Source organism: Myotis myotis, unplaced genomic scaffold (assembly GCF_014108235.1).
Source record: "Myotis myotis isolate mMyoMyo1 unplaced genomic scaffold, mMyoMyo1.p scaffold_m19_p_1, whole genome shotgun sequence".
In the NCBI taxonomy this organism is placed as follows: Eukaryota; Metazoa; Chordata; class Mammalia; order Chiroptera; family Vespertilionidae; genus Myotis; species Myotis myotis.
Genome location: NW_023416313.1, coordinates 186,698,033 through 186,721,343, shown reverse-complemented (window position 1 = coordinate 186,721,343; position 23,311 = coordinate 186,698,033). Strand labels below are relative to the sequence as shown.

The 23,311-nt window shown below is 39.7% G+C and overlaps 1 protein-coding gene and 1 non-coding gene across 7 annotated transcripts in view; one reads left to right on the top strand and one right to left on the bottom strand.

Annotated features, from left to right (window-relative positions):
* FERMT2 (fermitin family member 2) overlaps positions 1 to 23,311 on the top strand; it is a 68,914-nt gene that overhangs the window by 43,746 nt on the left and 1,857 nt on the right. Inside the window, exons 5-17 of one of the 6 annotated variants that reach the window (XM_036307295.1) lie at positions 5,476 to 5,508; positions 5,815 to 6,040; positions 6,151 to 6,253; positions 7,690 to 7,797; positions 11,776 to 11,910; positions 12,574 to 12,623; positions 14,051 to 14,175; positions 18,390 to 18,496; positions 18,602 to 18,823; positions 21,243 to 21,266; positions 21,782 to 21,802; positions 22,350 to 22,474; positions 22,781 to 22,922. In XM_036307295.1, coding sequence (XP_036163188.1) covers positions 5,476 to 5,508; positions 5,815 to 6,040; positions 6,151 to 6,253; positions 7,690 to 7,797; positions 11,776 to 11,910; positions 12,574 to 12,623; positions 14,051 to 14,175; positions 18,390 to 18,496; positions 18,602 to 18,823; positions 21,243 to 21,266; positions 21,782 to 21,802; positions 22,350 to 22,474; positions 22,781 to 22,922 — 1,421 coding nt within the window. The remainder of the gene's footprint in view (positions 1 to 5,475; positions 5,509 to 5,814; positions 6,041 to 6,150; positions 6,254 to 7,689; positions 7,798 to 11,775; positions 11,911 to 12,573; positions 12,624 to 14,050; positions 14,176 to 18,389; positions 18,497 to 18,601; positions 18,824 to 21,242; positions 21,267 to 21,781; positions 21,803 to 22,349; positions 22,475 to 22,780; positions 22,923 to 23,311) is intronic. The other 5 variants (XM_036307305.1, XM_036307313.1, XM_036307328.1 and 2 more) reach the window with 5 other exon arrangements.
* On the bottom strand, positions 19,051 to 19,152 carry LOC118661396. The gene has a single exon (XR_004969324.1). It is a non-coding gene; the product is annotated as a U6 spliceosomal RNA (small nuclear RNA).

Here is a 23,311-nt window from a genome sequence, read left to right as displayed (position 1 = left end):
CCATTTCCTTGATAAACACTAGTGTGAATGGTATGTCATATATTTATTAGCCATTCCTGGGCTATTATCTTTCAAATCATGTACTTTGCTTTATTTATATTTCTGTTTTTAGTGGTATTAATCATTTGCTATGTTAGATATTTTCCCTATATTGGCATTTTGCTTGTGATCTTTTTTACTACACTAAAGTTGTACATTTTTATGTAGTCAATTCTGTTATTTACTTTATAATTCTTTGTTTTCACTCTTGCTTAACAGAAACAGACTCAGATACAGAGAACATTTTGACAGTTACCAGATGGGTGAAAAAGGTGAAGGGATTAAGAAGTACTAATCAGTTGTTACAGAATAGTCATGGGGATGTAAAGTACAGCATAGAGAACATAGTCAATAATATTCTGATAACTACGTATGGTGTCAGATGGGTATGAGATTTATTGGCTTGATCACTTAGTAAGTTATATAAATGTCTAATCACTGGGGTGTACGCCTGAAACTAATATACTGTACATCAACTGTAATTGAAAGATAACAAAATGATTTAAATATTTAAAAAATCTTTACAAATATAAAGGGTTTTTTATATTTTCTTTTCATACTTTCAAAATTATTTCATATTGATAATATTTTAATTTGTCATGTCAACATTTTTTTAAATTCACCTGTAATTTGGTATGAGATATTTTGATGAAAAATTTCCTAAAATGTATTAGAATTAGTACTTTCTTTAAATATGTATGTTTATATATATATACTAGAGGCCTGGTGCATGAATTCGTGCACAGGTGGGGTCCGGCGGGCCCGCCCCAATGAGGGCAGATCAGGCTGGGTTGGCAGGGGGAGGGGCTGTGTGGGGGAGGGGCTGCGGGAGGTTGGCCAGCTGGCCCCACCCCCGATCAGGACAGTTGGCCAGCTGCAGTGAGCATCATACTGACCAGTTGTTCCGGTCTTTCCAGTGTTCCGGTCATTGGCTTTTCATATATATATAGATATGAATATAATCCTATCTAATAAAAGAGAAACATGGTAATTGGCATACGACCGCTACCCTTCCCGTTGGCTAATCAGCGAGATATGCAAATTAACTGCCAGCCAAGATGGCGGCCAGCAGCCAGGCAGCTTGAAACTAACATGAGGCTTGCTTGCTTCAGTGACGGAGGACTCCAACGTTCCCTGCCTGCGCTGCCGGCCTCTGAGCCTGCAGTTTAAACATTGTAACAAATATAGAAGCTAAACAAAACCCCAGAAACCTGCTTTCAGCGAGCCTGGGATCTCAGAGCTGGAATTGATAGAGTTTCGATTATAGAACTGAAACAAACCAGATACCTTCTTTCAGCAGCAGAGGCCTCAGAGCTGGAGCCTCAGAGCTAAAGCTGGCCCAGAATAAAAAAAAAGAAAAAGAAAAAAAAGGAGCAGTTGGGAGCTTCAGTCCCAACCTGAAAACAGCCCTCAGCCCCTCACCCAGACTGGCCAGGCACCCCAGTGGGGACCCCCACTCTGAAGGGTGTGTGACCAGCTGCAAACAGCCATCATCCCCTCACCCAGGCTGGCCAGGCACCCCAGTGGGGACCCCCACCCTGATCCAGGACACCAGGGCAAACCAGCCGGCCCCCACATGTGCACCAGGCCTCTATCCTATATAGTAAAAGGGTAATATGCCTCCCAGCACCGGGATCAGCGGAGCCGCAAGGCCTCCCAGCACCGGGATCAGCGTGACAGGGGCAGCGCCCAAACCCCCTGATTGCCCTGCAGCTCTGTGTGTGACAGGGGGCGGGGCCACAACCTCCCTATCTGCCCTGCTCTGTTCCTGACAGGGGAAGGCGCCCCAACCCCCTGATCAGCCCTGCTCTGTGCCTGATAGGGGGGAGCTCCCCAACCCCTTGATCGCCCTGCGGCTCTGTGTGTGACAGGGTGTGGCGCCCCAACCCCCACACCCCACGGGCCCTGCTCTGTGTGTGACGGGGTAAAGCCATAACCTCCCCATCGGCCCTGCCCTGAGTGTGAGAGTGGCGGTGCCCCAACCCCCTGATCGGCCCTGCTCTGTGGGTGATAGAGGGTGGCGCCCCAACCCCCCTCCCCCCACCCCACGGGCCCTGCTCTGTGTATGATGGGGTAGAGCCATAACCTCCCCATCGGCCCTGCCCTGAGTGTGACAGTGGCGGTGCCCCAACCCCCTGATCGGCCCTGCTCTGTGGGTGATAGAGGGCGGCGCCCCAACACCCCTCCCCCCACCCCACGGGCCCTGCTCTGTGATGGGGTAGAGCCATAACCTCCCCATCGGCCCTGCCCTGAGTGTGACAGTGGCGGCGCCCCAACCCTCTGATCGACCCTGCTCTGTGGGTGATAGAGGGTGGCGCCCCAACCCCCTGATCCGCCCTGCTCTGTGTGTGACAGGGGGCAGTGCCCCAACTCCCTTATCGGCCCTGCTCTGTACGTGACAGGGGGGAGCTCCCCAACCCCCTGATGGGCCCTGCTCTGTGTGTGACTGGGGGGAGCTCCCCAACCCCCTGATCAACCCTGCTCTGTGCGTGACAGGGAGGAGCTCCCCAACCACCTGATTGGCCCTGCTCTGTGCGTGACGGGGCAGCGCCCCAACCCCCTGATTGGCCCTGCTTTGTGCGTGACGGGGCGGCGCCGCAACCTCCCCATCGACCCTGCCTTGAGTGTGACAGGGGGCGGTGCCCCAACCCCCCAATCGGCCTTACCCTGAGCGTGACTGAGGGTGGCATCGCAACCTCCCAATCCGCCCTGCTCTGTGCATGACAGGGGGCATCGCCCCAACTCCCCAGTCGGCCCTGCTCTGAGCCTGACCAGGGGCTGCACCTAGGGATTGGGCCTGCCCTCTGCCATCCGGGAGCAGGCCTAAGCCAGCAGGTCGTTATCTCCCGGGGGGTCCCAGACTGCGAGAGGGCACAGGCCGGGCTGAGGAACCCCCCCTTTTCCCCCCCGAGTGCACAAATTTTTGTGCACTGGGCCTCTAGTCTATAATAATAAGTTAAGAGGCAGATTCTCCTATGTTAACATATAGCATTACTCTCAGAAGCTAATAGGTTAAGGAAACCTGAGACTGTAGTGCTCATTGAATTCTTTATTTCTTCTCATAGTGTTAAGTTATCTTTCAGTGCAGTTCAGCAAACTCATGTTTTGTTGCTAAGATATTTCTCCATCTAAGCTTGTATTAGTTTTCTGTTTCAGATATGTTTTAAATGGGGTAATCAGGAGTAGAAGCTAGTTGGGGTTGTCACTGAACTGAGACTTAAAAGGAGTTTAAAGTGCACATACCCTCTGACCTAGCAGTGCTGCTGGAATTGGGAAATAAGCACAAAAATGTGTATTAGAAACCTTTTTTTTGCAACAGCAGTGGTCACATCAGTAACAAAACACTAAACAAATAAATGCACACTGTTGGGTATGGCTTAAATAAGTTACAGTTCCCTGGAGGCAGTGTTTATAGCTGCAGACTGGCCGATTTATAGCTTGGCTCAGCAACTTAATAGTTCTTGACATTGGACAAGTTGTTTAACCTTTTTGTGCCTCCGTTTGTTCCTCTGAAATGAGAATAATAAGGTTGCTGGGAATAATAATTGAGTTATTATCATAGTGTGCCTAACAAAAATAAGAATAAATAGGAACAATGAAGTGATCAAATGTGAAGTGTACAAAGAATACGAAATGAGAGGAAAGAGATTTAAGAGGCTGATTCTAATAAATGTGTGATTTAGGGGAATGTATTTTCTGCTTGAGAAACTTCATAAAGAAAATGATCAGTTCTAACTTTGCTCAAGTGCCCTTGTAGTTTAAGGTTTTAGTTTTTAAAGCTATGAATAATATCCAAGTGTCCTTTTAAAGGCTTATAAGGAGAGTTCACAGCTTATTTTGTTGCTTATCTAAGTTTAACAATGTTCAGATTCTACAAGTAGCTTTGGTACTAACATTGGAAAAGCACATATTAGGGACACCAAGTCAGGTATCTTGTAGCTAGCAAGAGGGTTTTTTTGTTTTTTCTTTTTTTTATTGTGTTCTCTTCCTGGAGTAGGTCGTGACAACTGCAAAAATCTCTAGCATCGCCACCACTTTTTCATAGGTAATCGTTTCTATCATTGCATGGCGTGGGAGTTAGGAAAGGAGAGAGATTCCTAAGCATATTCCTAAATCAGGTAAAGGAAGCAGCCACCATCCTCTTTCCATTATCCATTAAGAGTGTGATACCCATTTTATTTCTAAATAGTACGACTACAGTCAAAATATAATTAACAGAGTTGGGACTTGGGAGGAGAGGTGCTATCAGTTAACCAATTCAACAAATTACAATGGGGCCTTGACTTACAAGTTTAATTCGTTCCGTGATGGAGCTCTTAACTCAAATTACTCGTATGTCAAATCAAAAAGTGAACGAGTGAGACACGTGATGCTGGGCTGATGTTGTGGCGTTCACTGTGACGTTCGCTGCGCCAGCCAGCAGTGGGGTATCTGAAGCTGGCTCGTAACGCGAATTTTAGCTCGCAACTCAAAGCAAAAAATCGGCTGAGAGACGGCTCGTATCTCGAAAAACTCATTAGTCGGGACACTCGTAAGTCAAGGCCCCACTGTAGCTATACACCTAGCTCTTTAATACCAAGGAATCAGAAGGTAAAAGAGACAATATCCCTTCAGGGTTTTTCACGTAAAATGTACCTGTTAGCCTCTTTCCAGGGCAAAATTTTATCTACCCTTTTACTTTATTTATTTTTTTTTTCTTTTAATTTTTTTATTAAGTTATTACATATGTGTTCTTATCCCCACATTACCGCTATCCCCCCACCTTTTTTATTTAGTTTTTTTTGTTACTCCTCACTTAATGTTTTTTCCATTGATTTTTAGAGAGAGTAGAAGGGAGGGAGGAGAGAGAGAGAAACACCATGTGAGAGAAACACATCAATTAGTTGCCTCCCACATACACCCTGACCAGGGCCAGGGATGGAACCTGCAACCCAGGTACGTGGCTTTGACTGGGAATCAAACCCAAGACCCTTTCATGCTCAGGCTGATGTTCTAACCACGAGCCACACCGGCCAGGGTTACCCCTTGACTTTTAATATTTTGTTTGTAAATCTGCTGGAACCAGTTTAGCTATTTACTGGGAAAACATTAACCTACAATTATTTATGTGAATTAATTCACTTACATTGAGCTGCCTTAAAACAGGGTATGGATTTCAAAGGGTGATAAACATGGGCATGTTTGTTACTAGACACTTGACCAGAGCACAGCTTCATGTTTTGGAATTAGACAGAAAACTTACTGTACTTAGGTTTTATTTTCTAAGGTTCTTTACTCTCAAATCCACTTGAAATATGTACTTCAGGTTTTGATTCGCAGCTAGGAAAAATCTGTTTTTTCTTTTTCCCATTTCCTTTTCATTTTCATTCTTTTGTTTCTGTCTTCTATTGTTGCCTTTCCTTTACCTTCTGAATTCCTTTCTTTCCTTTCCTATAGGCACTGATGTTCTTTACATTGGCCCTCTGAAAGGTGAGCCTTGCCACAATTAAAAACAGAAAACACGTTGGTCTGCTTTAGCTATATCTTTAACTTGCCTTCTAATTCTCTTAAACTGATTTTTCCCCCCAGAATTTCCCTCAACTTAATTAATTATATTCATTTGGCCTTGATATTATATGATCTAATGTTACACAAGTAGAGTGTTAAAGTTAATTTTACATGTTTTCAAGACAGGTAAAGTAATGTACTAAGCTTTCTGACCATTATAGCATGTGTTATTGAAAACTAGGATTCTGTACTTCCTACTTACTACCTATTTTTCATGTTGTTTATTAGGAAGTATATATTCAAGCCCAGGACTTTATAGTAAAACAATGACCCCCACTTACGATGCTCATGATGGAAGCCCCTTGTCACCGACTTCTGCGTGGTTCGGTGACAGTGCTTTGTCAGAAGGCAACCCTGGCATACTTGCTGTCAGTCAGCCAATCACATCACCAGAGATCTTGGCAAAAATGTTCAAGCCTCAGGCTCTTCTTGACAAAGCAAAAATCAACCAAGGGTAAGTTTTAAAATATACATACGATTGAAGAATTTCTTTATCCAATTAGAGGGAGAAATGGTTTACTGAAAGTGTCGTGCTTTGTTCCGCTGCCCTTGTTAACTGTCCAGGTGGCTGGATTCCTCGAGATCTCTCATGGAACAGGATGTGAAGGAAAATGAGGCCTTGCTACTCCGATTCAAGTATTACAGCTTTTTTGATTTGAATCCAAAGGTACCTAGGGTTTAGAGGAATTTCTTTTTCCTTTTTGTTTTACTCATTTGGATGCTTGTTTTTTGGAAGTTGGTGGGATAAGGGAATGTTTGTAAATAGCAAATCTTGAATTGTGAAAACCCAAAGGATTAGACAAAGGCATCTGTATTTTAAATAAATGTATTGTTTTAGTAGGTTGAAAGTATAAGTAAATTTTTTTAAGATAATTGAATTTTTGGTTGATTTGTATTTTAAGGGCACTAATTTAGTAAAAGAAACAGAATTGGTAAAGTTTGTTTTTGGATTTTTTTACATAGCTCTCTTAAAGTGCACTTTAGGTAAAAGAAACATTTCTGAAAGATAACCTTTTCAATTACTTTGATTTCTAATTATATACCCAAAGATGTTGCTTAAAAAAAATTGTTATTTAAGTCTGTGTGTCTTTCTGTCTTATAACCAAACATTGTAATATATTTTTACTTACTGATTGCTACTGAAGTACTTTGTTTTCCTGATAAGATTTAAATTTACCATGAAAATATGGAGTATTTTACCCCAGAAAAGACATGGCACAGAGATTTAGATCTTTTGTTTCCCTATCATCCGGGGCAGGGAGTCTCTTGCCTACCTTCTCATCCTTTTTATGCCTAGATTATAAGTCTAGATTTTAATGTATATTGTTATCATTTTTATTAAGTGCTTAAATAATGCATTGTATAACAGTAAAAAATATAGAACTATAAAAAATCTTTGTAGTCCCTTTTCAGGGCATAACATACCTAATTTTAGTAAAATCAAAATTTTGGAGACATTAAGTACATTTGCTGGAGGCAAGAAAGGGATTATGTATTTTGTTAACATTCTAAGATTGTATCAATACATTACTATTAATTTTTATTAACTAAATAGAATCAGTAACGTAGGTAAATCTTTTCTACAAGTCCATATATGTACCCTCTATTTTGGATTTTAAAATAATAACTGTTTCCAAGGACCCACCATTTTGTCTGGTTATGCTCTTCCACAGTGAGCAAGATGTTCCTGAAATAATTAATTTACTCTGATTATGATATTTTAGTATGTCAAGTTGCAATAATAATACGGAAGAGCAATCAATTCTTACCTTTAATGTCTTCAAGTTAGATTTTGTTAAGGAATGTAATATCTAATGGTTATTTCCCTGGAAAATACCATACAGAATCTATTTTTAATATTGAATAATAATCTTTTGACATATTTCATTGCCATTTTTAATGCAAAATTAGATGCAGATATATTCTCTAATCCTATAGGTATATTTCTTTCTTATTATTGCATATTTGATAGTGAATAAAATCCCAGAAAAGAAAATACATTAAATTTTTCTTGTAAAGCTTTAAAGTGAATATTCAGAGTTTTCAAACTTTTGAATGTTAAAAGTGATATATTATAAAAGAATTGTGTCTCTTTTGCTGCAGTACGATGCAATCAGAATCAATCAGCTATATGAGCAGGCCAAATGGGCTATTCTCCTAGAAGAAATTGAGTGCACAGAAGAAGAAATGATGATGTTTGCAGCTTTGCAGGTAGTGAAGAGTATTGGTGAATGGGACATTTGTGGGGGAAAGGATCGACGATTACTTTTAAATAGTCAAGTGGCATATTAATCCAGTAGCATTTTAATAGTATTTACTTTTTACTATGTAGAAAGTGATAGACTCTTAGGAAGGCAAAATAAATATATGAATTTTGTTTAATATTTAATTCTATATAAGAGTTTAGTGGTATACGTAATAGTTACTTTTCTGCATCCTGTAGAAGAACAGTTATCCTCCAACACCCCAGATGTATATTAACTATCCAGTTTTCCTTGGGGAAAAAAGTCAGATTTTTATAGTGAAAGTCAGATTTCTGAAAGCTTACTTGCGTAAGTTCATAAACAATTGGAGATGACAATATTTATAAAGTGGGCTATGGTAGAAATACCTTTTAAGAAGATAAAAATTTAAAAACTAGTGAAGCTAAACATAAATATCAGTAAGTATTTAGAGTCATGATCCTTAAGAGTAAGTAGGCAGATTAAACCAGTGTTTTTCTGAATGTAGTGCTTGCACACCACCTGCTTCCTAATTACAGTAGGGTTTATTTAAAAAATGTCCACTTCATCACTGCAACTCCCTTTGATAAAATAACTTTAGTGTGGCATCCACAAATCAGCATTCATAGAGGCACTGAGGTCAGATTAACCACTAGATTAATCTTTCTTATATTTCTGGTACCTGAGTAAGGCTTCAGTAAATGTTCTTAGATATGGTGGAATTCTGGTTTCACCTGAAGTACTGATTAATGCAGTAATCAAAATTGTATTCCGTTACGAAACGTTTTCACTATGATTTTTCCCCTTAGAATACAAAAATGCTCTCAATGTCCCAAATGCTTCTATGCACTTAGAAAAGTTTTCTAGTGAAGACTCAAAAATTGCTCGTTAGAGAGGAAGATCAGCTAATTTCTTCTTAGTTTACATGATGAAAGAAGACAATGGAAATGAAGCCCAGAAAAGGAAAATCTGTGATGACAAAAGAATTAGTTTAATCAGATATTTTCTAGAGAGTAGTTAAGACTTTTCTGTTGTGCCTTTGGATGTGATTCAGACTGTCTGAAGAATTTCTTGAATTAAATTCTGGAGCAATTTTATTTTGAAAGTCCCTCACTTGGTTATGACTTTCTACCTACATCTTTCTCGCTTAGAATGTGGGCTTGTAATTTTTTAGTGAGGATTTTGTCAATGACAGAATAATAATACATGTAAAATATACGGGGAAATCCACAATTATTTTATTTTTTTGTCGTATTTCCTTTTAGTCTTTTTATTGTAAAAAGTAGAGGCCCAGTGCATGAATTCATGCACAGGTGGGGTCCCTCGGCCTGGCTGGCGATTGGGGCATCTCACCCAGGCCCCATCGGGCCAATCGGGGTCGGCCTGGGGGCGGGAGGGGGTGGTGGGAGGTTGGCTGGCCCACCCCATTGGGGCCAATCAGGGCCTGTGGGGGGAGGGGCCACGGGAGGTTGGCTGTGGGAGTGCACTGACCACCAGAGGGCAGCTCCTGCATTGAGCGTCTGCCCCCCTGGTGGTCATTGTGCATCATAGCAAACGGTCGTTCGGTTGCTTAGGCTTTTATATATATAGATAATGCATTCTTTTTTAAAAGCCAACATATTATTAGTGTTTGGATTATAGTAGGTGCTCAAGAAATATTTGTTGAATGAGTATTCCTAGACATATTGTCACAGAAATGGGATTATTCTGCAGCTTTCCTAAGCCAGTGTACAGGCGATATTCCATTTTAGTGTACGAAAAAACACCTCAGAAACCATAGATTTTAATTCATGGAAACTGAATGTCCCAAAGCACAGCTCTCCTGGGCCATTTTAGAATCTAGATTTAATGAGAGAATTTAATATTACAAATCCTTGAGTTGTTAGATGCCTTCCCAGAGACTGACCTGAAGGCTCGAGATAGCCATCCAGTATCAGAAGGGGGAAACTTTGAAAGTATGGCAAAGAGAGGCCTGCTGTTTTTTATTTCACACATAGCCCACATTCTGAACGATTCTGTCTTTGGGGTTTCTGGTTCCTTGTGGTGTAAAATTGGCAGTAGTAAAAAGAAAAAGTAATTCAAGTAAGAAACTATGGATAAAAAATGAAGTAGTTAATAACACTAGTTTTAAAAGAACACAACACTGGTATTTAGAGAGAACAAGGGAGAGAGAGAAACATCAGCTGCCTCCCACACACTCCCCGACCAGGGATCAAACCTGCAACCTTTTGATGGCAGGGGATGATGCTCCAGCCAACTGCACCACCCGATCAGGGCACCACTTTGTTTTTAAAGCATTTAATCGAAGAACTTTTGCATCAGAATCACCTAAGGCACTTAAGAAAACTGCAGTTTCCAGCTGAACCCAGATTGGCTGATTCGGAATCTCTGAGAGTAAAGCAAAGAATCTACATTTTTAACCAGCTCTCCACATGATTCTTAATATATTCTGACGTTTGAGGCCACTGCCTGTGAGAGCCTCAGCCTACCTTATTCTCCATGATTTGTGAACTTGAAAGTACTGCCACTGTAAGGATCTCATTTCAGCACAACTGAAGGCATAACCACAGACTTTTCATTACTGAGTCACTAAATCTTAGAATACAGAGGAACATTGATAATCGGCCTCAGATTCGTTCATTAAATGTTCCCACGAATAGATTATGTACTGTGAATATACTTCAGACATGTGGAGTGCTACTTAGGGCTTTGAAAGGTAACTGATTAAGTGTTTTAATGCTCTGTTTACCTTTGTATAAAACCTCTGTAAAGTTTAACATCAAAATGTAATCGATAAGTAATAGTTGTTCTAAGTCACTCACCTAAGTGTATTTAAAATCATGACTAGTAATTCTATACCCAAAGATTTTGCTATTTACATAAAGGATTGTTATCACTACTCGTGTATATGTCAGTATTTATGTGTGGTAAACATTGTCTTATCCTTCTTATGTAACAATATAAACAGCATCTCCCTCTGGGTGTATTTTCAGCATTGAATTAAGGAGGGGGGAAAGTGCAGCCTTAGCTTTCAATATGATCGAGATAACTAACTTTCCCTCTCTGGGTAATAGTGTGATTATAAGGTAATCAATGTTATTTCTACAAATGGCCTACTGCATACTCTGTTCATTCAGTCTTTATTGGTTCCAGGCCCTGTTCAGGAAATAAATAGTGCAGTAGGGGGGAAAAAGTAAAAAATCTCACCGAAACCGGTTTGGCTCAGTGGATAGAGCGTCGGCCTGTGGACTGAAGGGTCCTGGGTTCGATTCCGGTCAAGGGCATGTACTTGGGTTGTGGGCACATCCCCAGTGGGAGATGTGCAGGAGGCGGCTGATCGATGTTTCTCTCTCATCGATGTTTCTAGCTCTCTATCTCTTTCCCTTCCTCTCTGTAAAAAATCAATAAAATATATTTAAAAAATAAAAAAATCTCTGCTGTGTAGGGCTTAGTGAAGGGTGTGTTAACACTCTAAGGCAGTGATGGCGAACCTATGACACGTGTGTCAGAGGTGACACGCAAACTCATTTTTTTGGTTGATTTTTCTTTGTTGAATGGCATTTAAATATATAAAATAAATATCAAAAATATAAATCTTTGTTTTACTATGGTTGCAAATATCAAAAAATTTCTATATGTGACATGGCACCAGAGTTAAGTTAGGGTTTTTCAAAATGCTGACACGCCGAGCTCAAAAGGTTCGCCATCACTGCTCTAAGGCCTAGGCCTCCCATGAATTTATTTGAGTATGCTCAAACACCCTATTCTTCTGGATAAATATTAGGAGACTTAGGACATTGATTTCGGGTGCCATGCCCTTTATTTTCCTATCATTCTAGTTCCTGTGTACTTTTATCTTTTCAAATTAGGTGATGAAAAGCATTCACTATAGATGTAGATAATAATCGAATTTTCAAGTTTTACATTTAGAACAATCATTTAAATAAAATGTCATTTCTGGTTTCAGTATCATATCAATAAGCTGTCAATCATGACATCAGAGAATCATTTGAACAACAGTGACAAAGAAGTTGATGAAGTCGATGCTGCCCTTTCAGACCTGGAGATTACTTTGGAAGGGGGTAAAACATCAACAATTTTGGTAGGGTGAATCTTTTAACCTGCTAATTTACTTTGAATGATGCTTACCTTTTTGTCAGTTTAACTTCTCATGAAGTATTTGGGGGATGTAGAGAAATATTTAGTGCTTTAGAGAGTTCAGACATCAATTTTTCAGAAACTTTTAAAATTAATATTGTGCCTCCAATAAAGATACAGATCTTCTGATACTCTGCACATTCTCTTACAAGTAGTAGTAGAGCATTTCTGCAGAGGAGAAGTTAATCTCAAGTCATGGATAAATCCAGTTAGTGCCCTCCAAATTTGAAATACTACAAAAAGAAGAGGAAAATTTTCAAATGTTAAGCTAAGCTTAGGAATTAGTTATATAAGAAACGCTTATCTTGGGCTGTTAAGATTTATAAAATTTCCATAATGCAGACACAAACAGTTTTAGCTGCATGAGAATCAACAATGCATTCTTGTGGGTTATATAAATTGCCATTTGATCATATTTTATTAGCTTTTTATGACAAAATGCCATTGTACTATATGACCATATAATACAATTGTATCTTTAACATCATTGTAATCTGTATTTTAAGTAATTTTGTTTGTTAAGTAAGCTGGTTCTTGTTATCAGATACCAAATATTAGAGTTTCTCATTTGAAGAAAAATAAGAAAATGATTAAATTCTTTCCCTAGGGTGACATTACTTCAATTCCTGAACTTGCTGACTACATTAAAGTTTTCAAGTAAGTACGCAAAACGGAGGGATTCCACATACTAATGAATGATAAATGTCAGTTTTATAGTTATATTCACATTACTGAAATTTGTGTTTGGCCTGTAAATTTGTAAAAGTACTTACCAAATAGAACACTGCATTATAATGAGGAGAAATAACCATTTTTATCAACTTAAAATCACAATATTCATTAAGTTGTTTTCTTAAGGCAAAAAAAATAAAAAGACTATAACCTAGGTTGCATCATGTAGATTGTGAAATGTACAGTGATATATAGTATAAAGCGACTTGTCTAGGCAAAAGCATAGTATATATTGAACCGTTACTGTCAATTATTTCCTTGAGCCCTAGATTCTGTTGAATTCTATTTCATTTTTTCATGGAACATTTTATAATTAAGGTTTCAGTGTATGTTATCTAATCTAGACTTTTATTTTTTTAAAATATATTTTTATTGATTTCAGAGAGGAAAGGAGAGGGAGAGAGTTTAACTTTGGATCTCAACCAGTATCAACAATGAGAGAAAATCATGAATCAGCTGCCTCCTGCACACACCACACTGAGATTGAGCCCACAACCCAGGCATATGGCCTGACCAGGAATCAAACCATGGCCTCCTGGTTCATAGGTCGATGCTCAACCACTGAGCCACGCTGGCTGGGCATGTTAGACTTTTAAACCATCTAGACGTATTCCACAGAATCACGAGGGCTAGGCATTAACGCAGAGGAAAGGAGAGGTGTGGAATATAATAAGTATAATATCATGGAATAAAACATTTGCTGTAGCTAAATATAAAACACCTCAACATACATAACATTTCTGAAATAAGGGTATGATTTCAGATGCTGCTGCCTCTCCCCCGCCTTCTTTGCCATTTATACTCCTTTTCATCTACCTGAACCTTTCTTTATCTGCTGTCCTCCTGACTCAGGGCCTCTCTTGGTTATATTTGACATGGGAGTGGCAAGTTAAAGTCACCATTGAGCTACAGCCCTGAGAGACACAAGCACTTGCCTCACTTAGTCATGTGAGGTAGGCTCGCTCGTTCAGAGGCTCCAAGGCAGCCCTGCAGACACCGGGAACCTGTGGGTACTTACAAGACCTAGAATATTTCCAATTCCTGACATTTACTTCACCTTTCTTTTCCCATCCTTCCCATGTGACCTGCTCGTGATACAGGTGGCTACAACGACAGGAGTACTAGAGTGTTGGCCCTGCTGTCTTTCTCCTCCGTCCACTCACTATCTGTGAGGTCCCCCTGTGGAGATGGACTGGGAGGGAAGGGGCCAATCGGGAACAGCAGGATTGACTGGAACACACGGGCCGAGGGAACTGACTCAACAGGTGTAAAATCTGGCTTTGGTGCTGAAACAAAGCATTGATAACATTATTTCAAAAGTGGTTTTTCTCTTCATTCTATTTGACACACAGGCCAAAAAAGCTGACCCTAAAAGGTTATAAGCAGTATTGGTGCACCTTTAAAGATACATCTATTTCTTGCTACAAGAGCAAAGAAGAAGCCAGTGGCACACCCGCTCATCAGATGAACCTCAGAGGTAAGCCTTGAGATGACCACTGCTGGTGGTAGAATATCCATTAGCCAATATTCACTACCCTACACTTTGCTGGGAGGGAAAGTTTTTCCGCAGTTTCTTCGCTCCTTTCGTACTTTTACATATATATATTTAACTTAGTTCTCATCTTAGACTATTTCTGTTGTTTCTTCACATTGCTCCTTCTTCACCTCTCACCTGATTGGAGCCGGGTTCAGGTGGAAGGAGAATTTTCACTCCGGGTTCACCGGCTGCTTCTACAGCTGGAGGACACCTGCTTGCCTCGTGCTGGGACTTCTCTGTAGGGCCTCCTGCTAGTCTCATCGATTCTTGATGAGCCTCTCTTACTTGTGATGTTGTTCGCTAAAGCCACCTGACTCACTTCCAGCTCAGATACCACTTCCTCTAGGAAGCCATACCCCTGAGAACCACTCAGATAAACCCGCCTTAAGTTGAAAATGCATTTATACACCTAATCTACTGAACATCATGGCTTAGCCTAGCCCACCTTAAACATGCTCAGAACACAGTGCATACTCCCCCCAAAACAAACAAAAAAACCACTGGCAACATAGTATACTGCAGCCAGTCGGTGGTTTCCGCTGGTGATCATATGACTGGGAGCTGCAGCTGCTGCCCAGCATCGTGACAGAGTATCATTCTGATTATTCTGCATATCGCGAGCCCAGGAAAAATCAAAATTCCAAATTTGAAGTGCAGTTTCTACTGAGTGCATATTGCTTTCACACTATCGTAAAATCAAGAAATCATTTTAAGTGGAGCCATTGTAAGCCGGGGACCGTCGGTACACCCATGGCACCGGCATGCTTGGTAAAGGAGGCAGTAGATTGGCTCCTCACGGCTCCATACTCTTTACAACAAAGGCCAGAAAACTAACATACATTTTCCAGACTCATTTCTGGACTCTAAACAGATGTATTCGCATGAGCCTTGAGTTCCCCGCCGAGTAAAGGATTGAGAGGCAGAGCTGAGGAAGGAGTGGGGAGCTGCAGGCACTGGACCGGTGCTGCTCAGCTCCTAGTTCCCGGTTCCTGGCTCCTGGGTTGCAGTTCAGCGGCACTCCTCTGGAGGCGGCTCTGAAGTGGTGTCAGGGAGGTGCTTATTCCTAGCAGCCCACCCCAGACTCTTTGGGTTGCATTTTACATGTACATTTACTATACGTAAAGCAACCTGGACAAAAGCACCAAAGAAAAAGGTCCCCTAATTCATTTCACAAAAATGATTCCCAAAATAATTTTACTTATCACTTAAAATACAGATGTGTTTTTCCTGCTCTTTTTTTAGTACACTTGAACGTTAGGGTATTTTTAGTATATGTTAACAAAATTTCCAAATCTCTATCTGTATTTGCCCAGTAGATACCGGAACTGTTGTTTTATATTTACATGCATTGTAAAAAAATAAAAAATAAAAAAGTAGAAAACCTTTGGCTTGGGGAGCAGACTGCTATGCCCAGTGTTGGAATTCTGTAATTTTTCTAAAACTTTTCATTGGTCTCACTGCCTTTCTCTCTCAGTCACATGAGTTTAACTTTGGGTCCCAACCAGTGTTTGTTACTCAGAATCCATTTTAGCTTTCTTGCTCACCTCCTGAGCTGCCCAGAATCAGCTCAGATAATCCACTCCTGAATCAGAGAGTAGCTCTGTCTTCTGGCCTCTGTCCTTTCTGTCCCTGTTATATCCTCAGCCTTCTCCCTGAAAGACTGCAAAGTCAAGTCCTGGTGTGGAGAACAACTCACAAGGTGTTCTCCTCCCGCCTCTCCCAAGTCCTCCCAAAGGGGCACTTTTCCAGCACCTCAAGCTGAGAAGATAACACTAGAGAATCGAATGGCCCAGGCTCTGCCCTGCCACCAAACAAGCCCAGTGGTTTTGGAAAAAATAACCGATGTGGACCTCAGTATCTCCCTCTGAGAAGTGAATCTGTTGGACTAGATGCTCTCAGGCCCCTGAGAGATATATATGCAAAATTCTAAAAACTTCAGTTTAGCCCAGCTGGCATGGCTCAGTGGTTGAGCATCAACCTATGAACCAGGAGGTCATGGTTCAGTTCCCAGTCAGGGCACATGTCCAGGTTGTGGGCTCGATCCCCAGTGTGGGGCATGCAGGAGGCAGCCGATCTGATTTTTTTTCTCATCACTGATGTTTCTATCTATTTCTCCCTTCCTTTCTGAAATCAATAAAAATGTATTTAAAAAATAAATACAGTTTACCAAATATGAATTGAAATCCTGTGCCACAAACTGCTGGGTACTATGGAGACATGAGCAAGAACAAATAGTAGTCCCAGCCCTCAAGATGTCTAGAGCATGTTGGGGAGATAAACAATTACAGTTGAGGCAATAACTAGTACTTTAAAAATTAAGTAACCGGTCAAAGCGGGTAAGGGTATTGTTTCGGTCAGTCTTCAGGACTGGTGGAGAGAATTAGGAAAAACTTCGTAGGGGAAATGCTGTTGGACTTAGGATCCAAAAGAGAAAACTGAGATCTGGGAGCTGGTAGAGTCTTCCAGGCAGAGACTGGTGTAAAAGTGCCTGGAGAAAAGCTGGGATGCAGAATGTAATCAGGAGGTGGATACTTCCTAACAGCTGTTGAATCTGGTTCTGCTAACATGAGAGGAAAAGCAGGAGGAGTTGGCAAGAATTAGTGGATAAAAATGTTAGGGAGACTGTTTCTTAAACTGGCAGCAATGAAGTGCCACTGAAAAATTAACCTGAAGTGACAGCATCCATCATATTTATATTGGCTTCAGTTTAGAGGAATAACTTCAGATAGTGCTAGTGATCCAAGTTAATGCTATCAGTACGGATGGAGAAAGGGTACAAGTTCGGTAGAGACTGAGGAAGTTCAATCCATAGACTAGGTGATTGACTTGGGAGAGGCTAGAAGGAAAGGACTTGTTTCTAACTTGTGCAGTTAGGTGGATAGGGTGTTACTGAGATTGGGAAGAAATACGAGCTAAGTTTGGGGAGAAAGATGAGTTTAATTTTGGGATATTTTAAATTTGAGGTACTTGCCCTGGCTGGTGTGGCTCAGTTGGTAGGAGCATTGTCCCCCATACACCAAAAGGCTGCAGGTATGATTCTCAGGGCACACACTTGGGTTGCAGGTTTGGTCCCCAGGTCTAGTGAGGGCGCTGTAGGAAGCAGCTGATCGATGTTTCTCACGTTGATGTTTCTTTCTCTCTCTCTCTCTCTCTCTCTCTCTCTCTCTCTCTCTCTCTCTCTCTCTCTCTCTCTCTCTCTCTCTCTCTCTCTCTCTCTCTCTCTCTCTCTCTCTCTCTCTCCTCTCTCTCTCCTCTCTCTCTCTTCCCCTCTCTAAAAATCAATGAAAATGTCCTCAGGTGAGGATTAAAAATAATAATAATTAAATTTGAGGTATTTGTGGGATATCTTTTTGGAGATAAGCTGTAGGCCATCGGATCATGGGAGAGATCCATGCTGCAGATACTGCTATGGTAGCAGTTAGCATGAATGGTAAATGTAGCCATTGGAATGACTGTCTAAAATATAAGAAGGCTAAGAACAGAACCTGCAGAAGACTCATTTTTAAGGGATAGTGCTTATTAGAGGAATAAAAGCTTGTAAAGGAAACAAAAAAAGTGTAAGATTATAGAAATAATATACAGTAGAAGCTGATTCAAAAAAGACACAGTAACTCAGCATCAAATGCTACAGAAAAGATAAAGATTGCTAGCTTCCATAGGATTTAGCCACATGGAATGGTGGCCTTGATTAAGAACAGATTTGGTTTTTTTCTAACCAAAACACAATTAAGTTAGAAAATAATTAAAGAACGACATTTTAAAATCCCTATACATTTAGAAACTTAGAAATCCCAAATAACTTAAGATTCAAAGAACTTAATGATATTAAAACAGCACATATCAAAACTTGTTGGAGGGCAAGTTGTGGTTTTTGGTAATGCCTTTTCAATAGGACCCTTTCCTTCTCTTAGTCAGGTTTTGTGGATTGTGAGGCCACAACCTCTGAGCCATTACCTCTCTCTACTAGATCTCTCTGATTCTGCTCTATCCAAACAAAACCTGGGCATAAAAAATTCACTCCCTGATTTATAGATTCCACAACAGCAAAATTCTACATGATAAGATGGTGCCATAAGATGAGGGATCCCTGTATTGGCTTCGGATTTCTTAAAAGTAAATTTAACTATTTTAATAATTTTTTTTTTTTTTTACAGGATGTGAGGTCACCCCAGATGTAAACATTTCAGGCCAAAAATTTAACATCAAACTCCTGATCCCAGTTGCAGAGGGCATGAATGAAATTTGGCTTCGTTGTGACAATGTGAGTTTTCCAGTTCCTTAGCGAATTAACCAGCCATCCTTATGTTTTATACTCAAAGGACCCATCCTGAGATCCAGCTCATACCTCGATATTCCTTTTCACCAGGAAAAGCAGTATGCCCACTGGATGGCAGCCTGCAGATTGGCCTCCAAGGGCAAGACCATGGCGGACAGTTCTTACAACCTGGAAGTTCAGAATATTCTTTCCTTTCTGAAGATGCAGCATTTAAACCCAGATCCTCAGTTAATCCCAGAGCAGATCACAACGGATATAAATCCTGAATGCTTGGTGTCCCCTCGCTACCTAAAAAAGTACAAGAACAAGCAGGTACTTGATTCATCTTATTCCATCTACCGCTTTCTGCTGGTTGATTTTACAGTTTTGTGCACATACTTTAAATTTAGTTTCTCCTCTTAAACAAAACTTTTTAGTCTTAATTGGAAGTCTAAATGTCATCAGGTGATTAGAAGATAAAATTGGAAATAAATAGCTTTCAGTCAGTTTAAATTGATAATTTAAAAAATACCTTTATCTTTTTCTAATGTTTTTTTTTTTTAAATATGAAACGCTTCACAAATTTGCATGTCATCCTTGTGCAGGGGCCGTGCTAATCTCTATCGTTCCAGTTTTTGTGTCTGTGCTGCCAAAGCGATCACTATTACCTTTATCACTTAATGTGACAGATAATGAGGTGGGATAGTGGGGAGTATATTTATTCTAAACAACTTGAGGAAACCAATCTGTTAACAGGAATTAAATATGGTCTTAATGCTTTGTGTTCCTTAATTCATGCAGTTTATTCATTTCCAACCAAAAGCTATAGTGACTCTTTTTACTGTGGACATTGACTTTTCCAGCTTTGGAAGTAAATTTACAAGGTAGAGATAGTCTACATTTAAACATCATCTTTTCTTAACATTCACAGTCAAAACCTAACCAAGATTTGCATAAAATGGCAATATTTGGCAAATTTTCCTTGAAATTCACTGCTTTTGCTCACTTTGTTTAGAATTCCTTTCCTGGAAATTAATACTATAAAAGGATGGCTATTTAGGAAAATGGTTCTTTGGAAACAACATAAAAAGGTTTTTTGCAGGGGAATTTCACTTGGGATAACCCCAGTGTTCTCCACACCAAACATCCTGCCATAAAAGGAAAAGCTTCAGTTTGGAGGATGGGGGTGGGGAGTGAAGATCTTTAAAATAAATATTTTTATCTAGTATCATTTTGATCTTTAAGAAATAATTTGAAAACATTACTGAAAAGGCCCAGAACACTTAATAGTTCTTAACTTTAAATATAATGCTTATCATATGAGTCTAATGTCACGTAAGTAGAAATTTAAAATGTTCGGAAGTTTTAATCAAGTATTTCTTTAGGTTTCTGGGGTTGTGTAAGCTACATGGAAATTGTTTATCCCACAGTCCTACGATGTGGGAGTAGTAAGGAATGGAGGAAATGCTGCCCTGGGGAGCTTTGTGGAATGTAGATTGTAAATTAAAAGGCAAAATGAATCAAATACTAATTTACTTATTTTTATTCTTAGTAATTTCATTTTAAGATTATTTGCAAAGAAACTTGTTACAGAAAGTAGATTAATTTGCCTTCAAAGGCAATGAATAAATTCATATCTTAGCAATCATATTTTCACTACCAAGTATCAGGGGAAAGGATCTTAAAGTATGGTTATCAAAACAGCCAAATTTTGGTTAGGTATTATTTTCTTAGAAATTTTTTAAATGATAGGTTTTCACTTTAAAATGTTCCCAACACTGGATGGATGGCAGTATGTGTGTGGTCGTAGTTAAGGATCCTTCTAGCCTGTCTCCCACGTTGGCATCTTATCAAATGCACATTCTTTTTAAATATGTTTTTATTGATTTTTAGAGAGAGAGGAAGGAATAGGCATAGAGAGAGAATCGGCTATGAGAGAGAAACATCAATTGGCTGCCTCCTACACACTCCCCACTGGAGATCAAGCCTGCAACCCAGGCACGTGCCCTGACTGGGAATCAAACCAGTGACCCCTTGGTTCATGGGTCTACTCAACCACTGACCCACACCAGCGGGGCACACATTCTCTTTTCATCCTCCTTTCCCTAATAGACTTACATGTTGCTCTCAGACACCTGGTAAGTGCTGGTAGGCAGGAGTTTCATTACTATCACTTACCGGGGTCATTGGACAAAGTCCTCAGTAATTATTTAACCTGTATAACCCAGTGGCCTTTAGGAGTTAGTTAGGAAGGTGTGTCGGCCTGGGGTCATTCCTCCCTACCAGGGCATAAGTGCATTATTTTCCTTTGGGTCCATCAGTATAGCCTTTGTTATATACGGTATATATTTTTAATATATTTTTATTAATTTCAGAAAGGGAAGGAGGGAGAGAGAGAAACACTGGTGATGAGAGAGAATCATTGATTGGCTGCCTCCTGCACGCCCCCCCCTGGGGATCGAGCCTGCACATGGGGCGTGTGCCTTGACCGGGAATCCAACTGTGACTTCCTGGGTCATAGGTTGATGCTCAACCACTGAGCCATGCTGGTTGGGCTAGCCTTTGTTATATTTAAATCTACTTGAATTCTTCAAAGCTACATATTAAACTTGCTATGGATATTTTCACATGAATATGACTCCCAGACAATTAACATGGCTTTATCCATGTTAATCCAAACTGCAATGGACTAATATGTTTATAGCGACCATTCCTAGTGTAGTGTATGGCATCTCTTTATTTTCCCTTCCAGGAAAAAGGATGCAAAAAACAGATGGTAATTGAGGTGTTTGTATTTCTTGTGTAAATAAACAGTATGGGCACTACCTATGTTATGCCTTCAACTTATGTCTGAAAAGCGGTGCATGGATCATGTTATCTCAATCTGAGACAATATTGAAGGCTTTAAAATATTAATTTTGATTTTGCTACTAAAATAATTAGTTTTGCCCTAACCAGTAAGAACTGGTACATGATGGGGAAAAGGTATTTGCTCTTTTAATTTTCTCCCTCAACCTTCTCTACCCTTAATTTTAGTAACACTTAACAATCTAAAATAATGTGGAGTGTTTCTCAGTATTCTAAATGGAAATAATCACTGCTTCCTCATTCTCATTTTCCTGCTTGCATTTACTTTGCTTGGTTTCCACCTGCAGTAATTTTTGCATGGTTTTTGGCTGGAATATTGGTTTGCAGGTTATCGCAACTTTTTCTTTGCTTCATTGCCATTTTTTCTGATTGCCTTTTTTTCTTTCTGCTTCCTTTTTCTTTTCCTCGCATTGCCATGTACAGCCAGGCTATATAAGAGACTTGGTAAGTTCTCCATATTTACCACAAAAAGAATAAAAATATTAAAGCCCTAGCTACCATCTCCCCTCATGTATTAATTTCCTTCCATTCCTTGTGGGAGTAGCCTTCCCGAAGTGAGTATAATTTAAATTAAAATTGAACTTTTCTAATGATTCCTTTAGAAAAACTTTTAAATTATTATGGTAATAAATATTTCTGCTATAAACTTGTATTCTAGGTTCTCATTCTGATCATATATCTTGATGCTAAATTTAAAACTTTAGTTATCAGACATGTGTGTCCTTGGAATGTGTCGAGTGGCAGTTTCGTATTCCTAATAGTACTTTTTGTTTCATGATATATGGAAACTGAAATTAAGAAGAAAGATATCAAGGTTTATTTTGAAAAGTCATTTTACTAAAATTCCCGAATGTAGGTTTCTAATTTCAACTCTTGCAACATAGGATTTGGGGTGGAATGCACAGTTTAATTTTTTCAGTCTTTGTCTTGACTCTGCCATGAAACAATACTGTCTACTGTGAAGGTGATGTTGATGTTCAATCATGTTTAGATAACAGCAAGAATTTTGGAGGCCCATCAGAATGTAGCTCAGATGAGTCTAATTGAAGCCAAGATGAGATTTATTCAAGCATGGCAGTCCTTGCCGGAGTTCGGCATCACACACTTCATGGCAAGGTCAGTGGTTCTCAGAGCACCTACGGGTAAACCTCAATCTGTGCCTTTTTATTTAATCTACTTCACGTAATTAAATGATACCTTTAAAGCCACTAACTGAGACCCATTAACCTATTTTACAGTAAAATTTAAAGATATTGGAATATGTTTTGTAGACTTACAATTTTTACATTAAACATTCAAAATGATTGCATTTCTGTTTTTAATTGTATAAGACTGGCACTATTTTTTAGAGCTAAAGTGCACATCTGGAAGAAACACAGGCCAACATGTCCCCTCACCCCTAATACGTTTTTAATGCTATAGGTTCCAAGGGGGCAAAAAAGAAGATCTTATTGGAATTACATACAACAGACTAATCAGGATGGATGCCAGCACAGGAGACGCAATTAAAACCTGGCGTTTCAGTAACATGAAACAGTGGAATGTAAACTGGGAAATCAAAATGGTAAGCTGCAACAGTATTCCTGGAAGACTGCTAAAAAATTAGTAAATGTAAGAATAAAAAGCCCCATAAGTTCTGAGGATTATATGTACCTTTACTTCTTAAAGTGTAAAACATGGGTAGGTATTCATTCCCCACTTAAACTTGCTTATTCCATAATTAGCTCATTTATTAAAATTCTAAGAACTTAATGATCTGCTTGGAATATTGGCTTATCTTGTTTAAGGTTGTCTTTCTATAATGGATAAATCCCTTTCACTCACAATAGCAGCTACTCTTGAATGAACGCCTACATTGTGCCAGGCATATTAGATGTTTTACATTTGTACCCTATTTCTGAAGCTCAGCACAGCTTTGTGAGGTAGATGGATTATCCCTACTTTCCCAATGAG